The sequence below is a fragment of the Schistocerca americana genome, chromosome 2, assembly GCF_021461395.2.
Source record: "Schistocerca americana isolate TAMUIC-IGC-003095 chromosome 2, iqSchAmer2.1, whole genome shotgun sequence".
NCBI lineage: Eukaryota > Metazoa > Arthropoda > Insecta > Orthoptera > Acrididae > Schistocerca > Schistocerca americana.
The window spans coordinates 264,412,144-264,427,698 of record NC_060120.1 but is presented as its reverse complement, the minus strand read 5'-3'; the positions used below and the strand labels follow the sequence as shown (position 1 = coordinate 264,427,698).

At 40.1% G+C, this 15,555-nt stretch overlaps 1 protein-coding gene across 1 annotated transcript in view; it reads left to right on the top strand.

The window, feature by feature from the left end:
- Window positions 1-15,555, top strand: part of LOC124593948 (xaa-Pro aminopeptidase ApepP-like) — a 144,263-nt gene that overhangs the window by 92,713 nt on the left and 35,995 nt on the right. Inside the window, exon 9 of the mRNA XM_047132297.1 lies at window positions 1,179-1,392. Within this exon, the coding sequence (XP_046988253.1) occupies window positions 1,179-1,392 (214 nt within the window). The remainder of the gene's footprint in view (window positions 1-1,178; window positions 1,393-15,555) is intronic.

Below are 15,555 nucleotides of genomic sequence, written 5' to 3'. Positions count from 1 at the left end.
AACATACATTTCACATAAGAATCACAAAGATAAGACGGAAGAAAGTAGGACTCATATGGAGGCATATAGACAGTCATTTTCGCAAGTGGAACAGGAAAGGAAATGACTAATAGTAGTGCAGGGTACCCTCCACCATGCACTGTACTGCAGCTTGCAGAGTATGTATGTAGATGTAGGTTTAGACATGAATCACAGTTCTGAATGCAAGATCACTGTTTGAATCAGTGCTACACTTCCAAGATGAAATATTCAGTCTGCAATGGAGTATGTGCCGATATGAAACGTCCTGGCAGATTAAAACTGTGTGCCGGGCCAAGACTCGAACTTGGGACCTTTGCCTTTCACACAGAAGTGCTCTACCACCTGAGCTGCCCAAGCATGACTCATGACCCATCCCCACAGCCTTAATTCCACCAGAACCTCGTCTCCTACCTTCAAAACTTCACAGAAGCTCTCCTGCAGACCTTGCAGAACTGGCACTCCTGGAAGAAACGATATAATGGAGACATGGCTTAGCCACAGCATGAGTTCAAGTCTTGGTCTGGCACACAGTTTTAATCCACCAGAAAGTTTCACTGCCACACTTGTTTACATATTTGCCACTTTTGTGATCCTTTACCATGCCTGTTACATGAAATTTAAACTCATGTGTTTAAATCATTATTTCACCAGCTTTCTGACATGGCTGGTATATGGAACAGCAGATAAGTACACAACACCACATGCAACTGCTCAAACACAGAATGTCTTAGCTTGACATTATTGAGTGGATTGCAGCATCCCACAATACTTAAAAATGACCAATGTTGAAATTGCAGTCACAATAAATAATGTTTTAACAGCCAAAAGCAGAATGATTTTATTTAAAAATTGAAAATATTCTAATGATTATTTTATTCACTGCCACATCATTAGAATACTTTTGTCACTGCTCACCCTATCCCTTACAGACAGCTAATTTTCAAGTGAAATTGTTTTATACCACTAAGAATAAAAAATAAATATATTTTATATTGTAAGAGATTTGTACCAAAAAATTTATTCCACTGTATCTGTTACTTTGAAGTACTGCAGTTTCCACAAGCAGGATTCTTTCAGTTATAGAAATAGAAAATCAGTTTATTTTACATATGATTTCTGTAGCTACTATTAACAAGATCTACATTTACTATTTTCAGGTGTTGAATGGAGAGTACTGGGATGAACTGCAAGCAGTAGAAATCCTTGAGCAGTACAGGTTGCGGCAGGTTTATAACAATGGTTCTAGCTTTGGAACTATTGCAGCTTTTGGAATTAACTCAGCACTTCCACATTATCAGAGCACAAACAGTACAAATTTACGTATAGACACATCTGGGTTGTTCATGCTGGATTCTGGTGGACAGTATCTTGGCAAGTACAAACTTGTGTTGTAGCTGTGCTTGTATGTCAATAATGGTGTTTTTGCATTTACAAACATCATGATTAATATCTAACAATGGAAAATCCAGGATGGAATAATGACAATATTGTGAAAAGGATAGTTACTACTCACCATATAGCGGAGATCCTGAGTCACAGACAGAGATATAACAAAAAGACTGTCAAATGCAACACACACATAACCACAGTCTCTGGCTGCCACTATTCTGATGAAGGCCTGTTTGGCTGAAAGCTTTATTTGACAGTCTATCTGCAACTCAGCATCTCTGCTATATGGTCAATAGCAACTATACTTTTCATGATTAATATCTATTTATATTTGTCCACACTTAGTTATTATGTTCATTGAAGATAGTGATGACATCTTAAGAACAGAAAACGAGACGACTAAAGACAAATGCAGAGCCAGTGTACTGCGTAAGATTCACTAATGACTTACTCTATTCACAAATTCAAAAAAGGACATGAATAAGATACAAGAAATATTAAGAGGTTCTCTGAGGCAGTACAAGTCAGCCATAAATGTAAAGAAGACAAAGCTCCAAGCAGCAAATAAGAGCCGCCAAATGACTAATGCAAGTGAAACATTTGTGTTGCTTGCAGTGCATTCTGCCAGAAACTGAAAGAGAGCTATGCCTACCTTTCATAGAAAAGGAAATTTGTTAATGAGCAACCATATGTATGGAAAAATGTAAGTTACAGCAGGTGAGTAAGACAAACAATCACGTAACATTCAAATACAGTATTATTGGTGTGCTGCTTGAAACAATCATGATGACTAACTATCTAGGAGTAACATAGCAAAGCATCATGGAATTGGACAAGCACATAAGATCACTTTCAGGGAAGGCAAATGTTCAGCTTTGGTTTATTGGAGAAATTCTAGGAAAGTGTAGCTCATCTTTAAAGGAGACCATGTACAGAACAAAAATGTGACCCATTCATGAGTACTGCTGAGGTGTTTGAGATTACCATCAGGTCATATTAAAGGAAGACATCAAAGCAATTCAGAGGAATACTGCTACTTTTGTTAGTGGTAGGTTTGATTGATAAATAAGTACTACAGAAATGCTCTGTGACCTCAGATGAGAATCACTGGGCTGAAGAAGATGTTCTTTCTGTGAAATGCTGTTGAGGAAGTTTAGAGAACTGCCATTGCAACAAACACTAGAATGATTCTAGTATATCTCACAGAAGGACTTGAAGCCAAGATTGGAAAAATCAAGGCAGAAATCATATAGATGGTTGGTTTCCCTCACATCATTTGTAATAGGAACAGGAAATCATTGGTACCCTCCATTGTGCACTGTGTGGGAGCTTATAAAATATGTATGTAGATGTAGATACAGAAGAATTTCAGCTGCGATTTCTCCCAAGAGCCTACACTAATAGTGAAAGATGGACAAGAGGTGAGAAAATATAATTTCTGTGCACTCTTATCTGCTTTATAAATACGTTTCCAGTAATCACGTGACTTTTTCAGTGACACGTCTCACTGCAATTTTTGATAAGAGCATGTCATCAAATACTCTATGAAAGCTTTTGAAGGGCCAAGGGATACTCCTACTGCTTGGGAATTTTTATTTATTTTTTTCAGCTACATATTACAAAATGTACTACAGTTGACAGGGTACTTTGACCTCTTCTGGAACCATGCTGGATCACTCAATAATTATATACACATAATTAATATAATGTGCCAACATTCCTTTTAACATTATTTTCCCAATCAGTTTGCTGAATGTTGAGGTCAGGATAATAGATCTGCAGTTCTAGACTCAACACATTTCCCCTTTTTTGTAAGGCTTTGAGTACACCCAGTTTCAACTTGTCAAGTACACTATCATCAAGAACACAGTTTATTATATATAACTAATGTCATTTTGCAATAAGATTTTGGAACATATGCAGTCTTCAGACATTATGAATTACCTCAAAGAAAATGACTTATTGACAAATAACCATCACAGATACAGAAAATAGTGTTCATGTGAAACACAACTTTCTCTTTATTCTCATGAATTAATGACTGCTATTGACAGGAGGTGTAGAAACCAATTGCAAAATGATTTAGACAAGATATTTATGTGATGTGAAAAGTGTCAATTAACTCTAAATAATGAAAAGTGGGAAGTCATCCACAAGTGTACTGAAAGTAATTCACTAAATTTCAGTTACGTGGTAAATCACCCAAATATAAAGGCTGTGGATTCAGCTAAATACTTAGGAATTACAATTATGAATAAAATAAATTGGGATGATCACATAGATAATGTTGCGGAGAAAGTGGATCAAAGACTGTGATCTATTGCCAGAACACTTAGAAAATGCAATAGGTCTACTAAAGAGACTGTCTACACTGCACTTGTCCATCTTCTTTGGAGTATTCCTGTGTGTTGTGGGATCCTCATCAGATAGAATTGACAGAGGGCATCAAAAAAGTTCAAAGAAGATAGCTCATTTTGTATTGTTGTGAAACACAGGAGAGGGTTCCACAGATTTGCACAGTAGCATGGCAGTCATTAAAGCAAAGGCATTTTTCATTGTGACAGGATCTCCTCATGAAATTTCAGTCACAAGCTTTTTCCTCTGAATGCGAAAATATTTTGCTGGTGCCCTCCTACATAGGGAGAAGTGGCCATCATAATAAAATTAGAGAAACCAGATCTTGCACAGAAAGATTTAAATGTTAGTTTTTCCCACATGCTGTTCAATGGTGGAATGGTATAAAAATAACCTGAAGGTGCTTCGATGAACCCTCTGCCAGGAACTTAATTGTGAATTGCAGAGTAATCATTTAGATATAAATGTAGATAAACTAGTGGTTTTACTAGTTCATATTTACATTTCTTCAACCAAAATGGAGAAATTTCATCTAATCCTGCAGATTTTTTGTTTCTGAGGCTGTCAATAAGCTTCAGAATGTGATCAGTGCATACTGCATGTTTGTGTACTTTATATATGATCATTAGCAGACTCAAATGCATACTGTGCACCCAGTTTCATGCAGACATCACTTTCAACAGTACCTATAAAGTAATTATTAAAAATATTGCTAACTAGAAGGGAATCAGGAATGACTCATTATTTACTGTTAATTCTGCATCATTACTTTTAGTTTCTGTTGCATTGTCTGTAATTTTATTTACAACTGACTAGCAAGACTTTGAAATGTTATCTTAGCTTTGTGCCTGTTGGCTAATTCTTTCTGCTTTCAATATCCTGGCTTCATTGCAGAACTTATGTTTGCACTGCAATTTACAGTCAGCAAATTCAGACAGAGAATGAAGAGAAAGTTTTGAAACCTACACTATAGTGTAGACAGTAGATAAGACAATCTTTAAATGAGATTATTTCAGAATCAACAAATAAAATAAAAATAGCTTGGAATATAATTAGCATTGAGAGGGGCAGCAAAAAATATGCACAGAAAACAAATGAAACCGAAAGGACGAAAGTGAGTAACGAAATAGTTTCAGATAAAAAAGAAATTGCCAAAATTCTGAGTAATAACTACTAGATACTGTAGAAAACTTAAAACATGGAAGTGATAGCTAAGAAAGTCACCAGACGACAGTCACATATAACCCAAGCCACTAAACATTCTTAAAACCAGTATCTGATGAGGAAGTGGTAAAGGTTATAAAAAATAGCTTAAGAGAGAGAATTCTGCTGGACATGATGAAGTGTCAAAGTACATAATCAAGCATGTGGCAGCAGAAATAATTACACCACTATTGGATATTGTCAACTGCTCATTCTAAAATGGAGTTATTTCCTGATCAACTTCAGTTAAATAATATAATGCCTGTTCACAAAAAGGAATGAATTAAGATCCTAACTATTGCAGACCAGTATCTTTATTTATTTGTTTAGCACCCATATTATTCACATTCATGATACTGGACTTGCCAAACTACAAAATAGTATAAAATATTATAACAATATTACGAAAAGGAAAGTTGCTACTCACCTTATAGCAGAGGTGCTGAGTCACAGATAGGCACAGTGAAAAGATTGTCAGAAATAAGCTTTAGGCCAGCAAGGTTTTCATCAAAAATAGACGACAGACACACACTCTGCGCATGGCTTCAGTTGCCAGAGACTACAGTCATGCGTGTGTGAGTTGCATTTGTGTGTGTGTGTGTGTGTGTGTGTGTGTGTGTGTGTGTGTGTGTGTCATCTATTTTTAATTGCACCTGAGTCCTGCATCAGTGAGGGTTTGGAAAAGGTAATCCAGGTTCCGGAGATGCTCATCTAAAGTAGTGCCCAAGCTGATGATGTCATTCAGATAATTGTAGCAGGACAGTACCTTCTATATTAGGTGCTCCAAAAAAGTTTGGAAGATAGCTGGGGCAAAGTGCTGCCAAAGGGGAGACAATGATATTAGAACAGCCCAATATAAGTGTTGGTGACAAGGAGGGATTTTGTCACTTCATCCAATGGGACTTACAAATAGGCATCCTTGAGATTGATCTTTAAGATAGATGAACATGTTTCCTTGTACTTTTTCCATTAACTGTTCAGGGTAAGAGAGAGGGTATGAATCCATGACAGACTGTGAATTAAAGGTGAACATAAAATATGTGCAATGGTGGAGTCACGTGTTGGATTTTCTTACTGTGACGAGGGGTGAAGGCCACTGACTGGCAGAAATGGATGTGATAACCCCCAGGTCCTATATATGTCTGAACTCTGCCCAGAATCCTCCTAAATGTCATGGGGCACCTCTCATGCTTTGAAAAATTGCAGCTGGGCAGTGTCTTTCAAACTGATGGTGGTAAAGCATTTTCCCCTACCCTGAGGGTTGTCAAAAAGCTGATGATATTTGTCACAGAGCTTCATGATGCTGTTAAAGGGGATATGGGAGTTAATCATTACTGCATTATCAAAGATTTGGAGGCCAGAGGTGTCAAAAATATTAAGGCTAAAACTGGTAGAACGGTCATAAGGGTGAAGCACCATGACAGGAATTAACTTATACGTAGATTGGTACTGCATCTATAGGGGAAAAGTTCCTAGGATTGTGATGCAATTACAATTGCATGTGGTGATGGCATGTTTCAGAGCTTTGAGCCATGGGGACCCAAGCTTTCCAAATGTGGACCCATTGATCAACGTCACAGAAGACCCAGTATCAAGCTGGAATTGTACAACCTGATTCTGAATATGCAGCCAAATGAAAAGTTTCAATGGCTCACTTATAAGCACTGAGAAACACTGGGTCAGACTGAAAACCTGGGATGAGTTCTGCCTTGTGTAAATACTGTATTAGGTCTGAACAGGCAATGCCTCATCACGAACTGAATGGTTGAGGAGTGTGGCATTGTGAATATCCATTGTCTCAGAAGCTTGGGTGGCTGTGGGAACAAGCAGGACTGCAACTTCATTGAGCAAATGTCTTGGATGTGCCCAACCTTTTCCAAAACAAATATTGGCTTGGCAGAAACAAGCATCCCTATCACTGCAGGATTGCAATTTGCCACCAATATGAGACTTCAGCAGGCATGCCATAGATTGTTCATGGTGCCCAGAAGAAGCAGACATACCATTTGAAAAAGATCAGAGGGTGTGAAAAGTGGCCACCATAGGAGGCAACATTTCCAGCTCTGCAGTGTCAAACAATTCCTGCACCTGAACTATATGAATGGCATCCTCAAGAGAAGGATCCAATAGTTTGAGGACATTTGCCCACAGTCAGGAATCAGTAACATTCTGAACAATAGTGTTGTGCAGCATGGCATCTGTGTAAGACTTACTACAAGGGCATGTAAATTGGCAGGTGTGGGTCATACCATGTAACTCTTTGAGCCACTGCCAATAGGACTGGATAGGTTAGCACTTCATTTGAAAGAACCTATATGGTGCAGCAGTGACCAGCAACTTTGAGTCTAAATACTTATCAAGAGCAGCAGTGAATTCCAGGAAAGGAACAGATTCAGGCTGAGTAAGTGACGAAAGCTTAGTGCAAATTCCTGAGATACCCATGCCAACCCATGAGCATTGAAAATCAAATGAAATGTTGAAAGCCACAAAGTGTTGAAACATCTGCAGTTTGTATTCATCCCATTCCTCTGTGACAGCATCCAGCTTGCAGAATGGTGGAGCTGAATGGTGTCTGCTGCTGTCATCATCAGCATGGGTGACAAGTTGAAACAGGGCTTTTTGCAGAAGCTGTCAGACCTACAACAGCAGTGATATCTTGTCCTTCAGTTGAGTGTACTGCATTCACTTAAACTTAAGAAGTTTCTGTTGTGACAAGGTTTCCTCTTGCTGGGCAGCCACCAAGGTAAAAAAGAATAAGTGACAAGTAAGACAAACACAAGAACAAAGAGAAACTCCTCCAAAACCTAAATCTAAACACCGTCCACTCTGGAAATGAACAACAACAGAGATTCCCCATCAGAGGTGATGAGACATACCCATGGAAAGCGTGGACATGCCACCAGGGCAGAAAATGAAAAACAGTACTAGAACCAGCCTCTGTGACCACTATTTCTTGTGTCTGTGAATGTAGAAAAACAAATAACAGTATGTGTGCATAGAAAACAAGTTTATTCCACAATAAGGAAAAAGCCAATTAATGATATTGAGCAGCCACTGGGATGGATGTCAGCAGAGTCTGTGGATGACACTGAGGTTTGATTGCTGTGAAGCAGAATCCTTGGGGTAGTCCATTTCCAGAGTGGGATTGATATCCTGATGATCGTGATCTGAATGGTGTAGCCTCATGGTATCAGCAGTAGTGAAGCCCAAGATGAAACTGCTCTAGTGAAGGACTGCATGCACTTATAAAGCCCCAGGCAGCGTAGAAATATACCTACCATCAGTGAGTCTACTGTGGCATGGCATTGCACGATTGGTGCAGTACTGTCATGTAGCTATTTGATGTGAGTACACTGGCTGGACATTGCCATGTTACTGTGGAGGCAGCTACATGCATGAGCCATGTCTGTGCTGTCCTCATTGGTAGCTCTGCACCTGTGTGGAACAGCTGCCTGTGAGCTGTCTCACATGTGATCTGTGGTCATGCGGTGGCTGACATCATGGTGTAGGCATTGACGATACCCGAGTTAAAAGATTATGTACTGTAAATCACCATGAATTATGGAACATTATACATACATTGTGCAAGCTATTATATGTATTTACTGTGGAAGCTGTTATATGTACTGCATATATTGCTAGATTGTAAGCATAATAACATGTCCTATGTTACAAGTAAATTGCTGTACAAAAGGAAATTTATGAGGCAATTAGACAATTAAAAATCACAGTCTAGCCACTGGTCTCTGAGTAAATTATCCAAGAAGAGGCCATTTAATATGTCTGCTGAGGACATGTGGTCATAATTTGTTAAAACATGATTTACTGAACTATTATGTGTGCTAACTATTCTAGTGGGTACTAGATCCAGTAGATCTTTAGCCTCATAAAATATGATACAATCTGCAAAACATTTGCTTTCCTGGCAATCATGTAAAGTGTTGATGTTCAGGTCTCTGAATATCATGAGATTTACACTTACATGACCTGACATTAACCTACTCAAAACTCCATCATGTGATTTCAGGAAAGTATTAAAATTTCCAGAGAGGTATCAATATATGCCTTCAAAAAAGAAAAGAAACAATATGAAATACAAATTTGAGAATTACAAATTTGAAATCTTTTTCAACAGCAAACTTGTTCACGCAGTGCACTTTTTGTATGGTGGTTATAAGCTTACCTTTTCCTCAAGTAAATGGTAACACCACTGCCTTCGTTATGTGCACTATAGTAAGATGTTGCTAGATTGTGGCTCTCTAATTTGAAACAATGAATTTTATCAACTGGTTACTGATTTTCTGTGACGACTACAACGCATCCAGCAGTACTGTAACAAATTATTCAAAAGTGTTTATTTTGTTTCATGTGCCTTGTAAATTATGACAAAAAATGATAAGATTATTCTCATATGAATTTAAGTCTGTCTGAAGCATATATGTGTGGTTAACTCATGAAAAGATTTATTTCTACATATAAATTAATTACACAGAAGTATGTGGTTTGCTTGGCAGCAAGTCAAAAGGAGGAATAATTATATTACCAAAACCCAGAATAAAAACAATGTGGCACAGAACCATGGCACTCTAGTACAGTCTACACCACTTTACTGCAGAATGTGTATAGTAGGAGTCACTAAACAATTACCCCCACTCCCAGTGTCAGCAGTACTTCTCATTAAATTTGATATGCCATCCAGATCAAGTTGTCATGCCTTTCTTAAAACCCAGGGGGTATCTCCTTGGAATGGGTGTGTTCTTCTAGCTGCAGGGTTGTAGCTCCTGCTGGTGTTTCCTGTGTTGCAGCATCCAATGTTCATTGAGACTCCTCTGTAGCTTGCTGTGTGGGAGAATCTTTAGTTGCTGCCTCTCCCTTCTTCATGTTTCTCAATGCCAGTTCTTTTTCTGTTGGTTGTGAATCTTGAAATGCCAGACTAATACAGTTAAGCACAGCTTTGATAGGGTAGCCTATGGATGTCAATCTTGAAATTGTTGTCACCTTGACTAATTACTGTATATGGACCTGCATATGGCAGTTGCAGTGGTCTGTATATGGTGTCATTACGTAATGGCACACTTGAACAGGTTGCTAAATCTTCAAAGACAAACATGTGGCATCTGGTTTGTTCATGAGGCTGTACTGGATGAAACTGATGTATGTGGGATTGCAGCTTGATAACAAAGTCTGGTACTGTGATGGTTTTATCTCCCATGTCATGAATGAACTCTCCGGGCAGGTGTAACAATTGGCCATACAACAGCTCTGCTACTGTGGCTTGGAGTTCATACTTGAATGCTGTTCTCAATCCTAGTAAAACAACTGATAGGCTTTCTGTCCACTTGTATTTTGTGTGACTTCAAAGGGCTGGTTTCAGTTGTTGGTGTGGGTGTTCCACCACGGTGTTTACTGTGGGGTGATAAGCGGTGGTCCTTGTTCGCTTGCCACCTAAAAATGTGGCAAGGACCATAAAGAGGCGTGCCGCAAATTGACATCTTTGATCTGTCATTATTCTCAACAGTATGCCAAAATGCATAATGTATCCTCTGAAAAACTTTTTCACCACATTCTTTGCAGTGATATCTGCCATAGGTAATGCTTCTGGCCACCTTGAGTATCTGTCCATGATTTTAAGGCAGTAACTGTAGCCTTTGGACGTTGATAGTGGACCTACAATATCCATGTGGCTGTGATCAAATTGTTAGTTAGGCAGTCTAAATGTACCTAATGGTGAAAATCAAAAATGCAATATCCGGATGTAATAATATTATGAAAAGCAAAGTTGCTACTCATCATATAGTGAAGATGCTGAGTCGCAGATAGGTACAACAAAAAGACTGTCACAAATAAAGCTTTTGGCCATTAAGGCCTTCATCAACAATAGATGACAGATGCACACACAAACATTCTCATGCAAATGCAGCTCACAGACATGACTGCAGTATTATGCAACTGAATCCACAGTCTTATGAGTCTTTTAGTTGCACCTATCTGCAACTCAGCATTTCTGCTATATAATGAGTAGAAACTTTCCTTTTCATAGTGTTGTACCTAATGATGCCCTGACATGTTGCGTGATTTTCTTCTTTTGACAGGCCATACATTGTTAGACATACAATTTACTAACAATGTTCATACTGGGCAAGATGTAACTCCATTTAACCTGCTTTATGGTTCCTCAGATTCTGGTATGTGCTAGATTGTGTATTGAACTGATTGCCTGGGTTCAAAATTGCTGCAGAACAAATGGCCGAAACTTTAGCTTGGTGACATCACAATATAACTCCATGTTCGTGCCCGGTTTGTCACTCGTCATAGTTGGAAACCTGATTGTTGTCACACAATGTATGCAGCTCCTCATCATCTTGTTGCACCCATCCCATGGCATCAAATTCAATAGCTGCAGCTATGGCCTCTACTTGTAATGATGTATACTCGATTACACCCATTGTCTCAATCTGAGAGTGTGTCACCAGGTATATTAAGTTTGCCTTGCATATATATGATGTTGTTTGGAAACTGGCCAGTGTAGTCAATATGCCTCACTTTGAAGGCACAAGTTAACAACTTGTTGTCCATAAAGATACTAAAATTGCGGCTTTCCAAAGAATGCTTGAATTTTTTGCTGCAGCATAGACTGTGTACAGCTCACAATCCTACGTCATCCACTTCTGTTGTGAAGATGACAGCTTTTGGTTAAAGAAAGCAAGCTGTTGCCAACACTGGTTTATCCTCTGCTGCAACACTGCACCAACTGCATTAGCAGACTCATCGACCATTAATGCTAATGGTGCATTGCTACTGGGTATGTGAGTAGAGCTGCATCTACTTTTATAGCATTGAAAGCAGAGTCTGCCTCACATGTCCATTGCAGCCTGTTGTCTGGCCTATGTATACCCTTCAAGAGTTCATTCAATAGTGCTATTACTGATGCATGATGTGACACAAAGCACTGGTAGAAATTTATTGAACCAAGATAACGTCACAACTGCCGAATTGTAGCTGGCCATGGGTACACACACATTGCTTCCACCTTGTCTTGCAGTTATTGGATGCCATGTGCATCCACTGTGTAACTGAGAAACTGGACTTCCTTGATACCAAAAGTACATTTTGATGGGTTCAGTATCAGTCCTTTTGCATACAAACATTCAAACAACTTCATCAAATGCTGCATATATTCCTCTTCAGATACATAACAAAATTCTAGATCATGCGTTATCTCGCCCATGAATCTCTTCAGTCTGTGCTGCATTACAGAGCCTGAATAGTATTCATGAGAACTTGAATAAACCAAATGGCATGGTGACAGCATCTTAGGAATTTCTTCACGAGCAACTGGAATCTGATAGTATGCTCTGACCAAATCTATTGTTGAAAAAATCATTTTGCCTTGTATCCCAGCAGAGAAATCCTCAATATGCAACACAGCTTACCTTTCTGGAATGGTTCTCACATTTAATTGCCAGTAATCACCACAGGGGTCTTCAATTCAATACAATTTATTGCTCATAACATGTAATTTTTCCTGCATGTGCATTTTTAGCTGAGTATACAGTTTTAGCAATTACTTTTTTTTAGTTTACATTATTTCTTATTACATTATATTTTTGGAATTTCTGTTGGGTTGTAGCCCAAAGAAACACACTCATTTCTGTAAGAATCAGTATATTTCATACAAATGTCCACATTACAACAAATTATAAAGCGAACTGAACAAGCAAGATGGCATGAGCCGTTAGGTTCAGAGTCAAAGAACTTGTGATGGCAGAGATCTATCATTCATATTTGTCAATGCCACATGGACACCCCCCTCCCCTTCCCCCATAGTGTGGAGCATGGTTTGCTGGAAGGGGGGCATGTCCAGCAGTGAAGGCAGTGAGTGTGATGGCAGTGATGTGATGGGGATTTCCATCTCTAGAGGTTGTTGCAGCAGGGAACATGCTGGAAGGTTGACGTGGATCTCCTGTAGGTGGTGTGGACAGATGAGGCATTGGCCCATGAGTGAGGATGTAGTGGTGTGGGGAGGGACTGTGTCCCCCATGTGGTCGTCTGGCAGCATTCGAACTGTAACCATCCCTAGGGGGGTTACCATAGCTTGGAGGAGCGTGTGATCAACCCCATGCGGGAGCGGGTGGGAGCCAGCGATCAACTGGCAAACTGGGTCCCTGGTCGGGTGGGGCGAGTTGTCTTGGAGAAGGATGAAGATGTTATCGTTGATGAGGATGGTGACATCCTCCACACATTTGGGTGGCATATTGGAGGGCAAATAGGAGTAGGGTGGGGTGGGGGAAGGGGGGGGGGGGGGGGGAATGTGGCTAGATGAGAGGTCAGGGAAATGTTTGCAAAATGCGATTGGCTCTGGCTTACGAAGTCGGGAAGGGGGAGGGGGGTTGTCGGGGAAGAGGGGGATTGTAACAGCTCGAAGGACAGGGTTTTCACCATAGACAAACTCACTCGTGGTGCCCTCAATATCTGGTTTGCACGATGACCGTAGGCTGAGTAGTACCCATGGGAGAGCCTCAGCCCAAAGACTTATGACACTGCAGTGCTGTCTTGAAAGTGCGATGCCACTGTTCTACCACTCCGTTTGCTTCGGGATGGTAGGCATTTGTGCATCATTTGTTGACACCACACAGCTGGCAGAGTTGGGTGAAGAGTGCTGATTCAAACTGCCAGGCCTGGTCGGAGGTGATGGTAGTGGGGCAGCCGAAGCAGGAAATCAAGGAAGAAACACAAGCCTTAGATACAGTTTCAGCAACTATGTTGGTGAGAGGTACAGCCTCTACCCATCGAGATAAACAATCAATGCAAGGAAGAACATATCAGAAGCCCTCTGAGGGGGGGGGGGGGGGGGGGTGGCAGCTGATGTACATGGCAAAAGTGGCTAAATGGAATGTCGAATTTGCGGAGAGGTGGAACACGTGCCTGGTGACTTTGTTGCACTGGCAGGTGATGCAGTTCCATACCCAGGTCTGACAACTGCACTTCATGTCTTGCCACACAAACCTTTCTGACATGATAAATGTCGATGACTTAATTCCAGGATGTTGGTTGGTTTGGGGAAGGAGACCAGACAGCATGGTCATCGGTCTCATCGGATTAGGGAAGGAAGTCGGCCATGCCCTTTCAGAGGAACCATCCCGGCATTTGCCTGGAGTGATTTAGGGAAATCACGGAAAACCTAAATCAGGATGGCCGGACGCGGGATTGAACTGTCGTCCTCCCAAATGCGAGTCCAGTGGCTAACCACTGCACCACCTCGCTCGGTAATTCCAGGATGTCCTAGAGAAAGTAGTGTGTCAAACACTGAACAGTGGGGCACGGTGGGGATGAGGGGTTGGAGGGTGCTGGTGGATGAGTCGCACAGTGACATCCTCTCGGATGCTGGCGAGTCTTGCTTTGGTGAAAGACAGCAAAGTGGAGGTGCTGTTGAGAAGTTGCTGTGTATCCTCATCCTGGTTTTGTAGTATGCTTCTGCAGTATGAAAACCCTTTTCATGTTAGTTTGGCATGTCCCACCCCACAGTACTATTCCATAAGAGAAGAAAGGGTACATCAATTCATAATATACAGTCCTTAGAGTTTCAGAATTAAGATGTGATAATCTTCTTAATACATATGGACTGGGTGTCATTTTTTTACAGACATAATCAGCTTACTGTTTCCATGAAAGTTGATCATCTATGCATAAAACCAAGAATTTACTATCTGTGTAGGTTTTTGGTAGAATTTCATCAGTCACAAATTTTGACTGTTTGGACCACTTGGCTTAAAATGAATAGTATTAGTTTATTCTATGTTTACCTTTAGGTTGTCTCTTTCAAAGTGAGTTCTTGCCTTTTCAGTAAAGTTATGTATCTATTCAGTTAGGCTGGGCTCACTGTTTGCATAGCAGACACCAGATTTATCATCTGCATACATAGTGATCAACTGCTCATTGTAAGAGAACTAGGGAAATCATTTACATAGCATATGAATAGTCCTGAGGAACACCAAAATATGTATTTCTTATAGCTGACCTTCTCCTCTCCAGTATTTCTCCTTTAAAGTACAGAATCTCCATGCATTGCTGTAAACCCTTTACATATGTTTCTAGCAATTGGATGAGTGTTCCAGTGACACCGCTCTTTGCAGTTTTTGATAAGAATGCATCATGATGCCAACCATTCTTCTTTTTGGTACCATATGAAGAGGGTCTGCCCAGCTGCTACTTGAAGAATGGCAAATACCTTGAGCTAACATGCTACAAAACTCTTTTTTGATAATTTGTAATTTATCTGTTGCTAAAAGTCAAGGGCGTGCATCAGTTGGCAGACCTGGGGTAGCGAGGATATGATGAACCATCAAGTGTTTGATAGGTGCTAACATTAATGAATGCCTTGTGATCTCTGGGAAATTTTTTAGTAGTCGTGTATATTACATGTGCCCAGCGATCACTCTGTTGTGGTGGCAGTACAATTCACCTTACCTTCTGCAGGCATGTACATTGTAGCATCATCTAATTGCTGTTGTCATAGGTCAGGTACAAGATCATAGAATGCCAGGAAGTCTGTTACTAGTATGGGGTGTAATACATCAGCCACAGTAT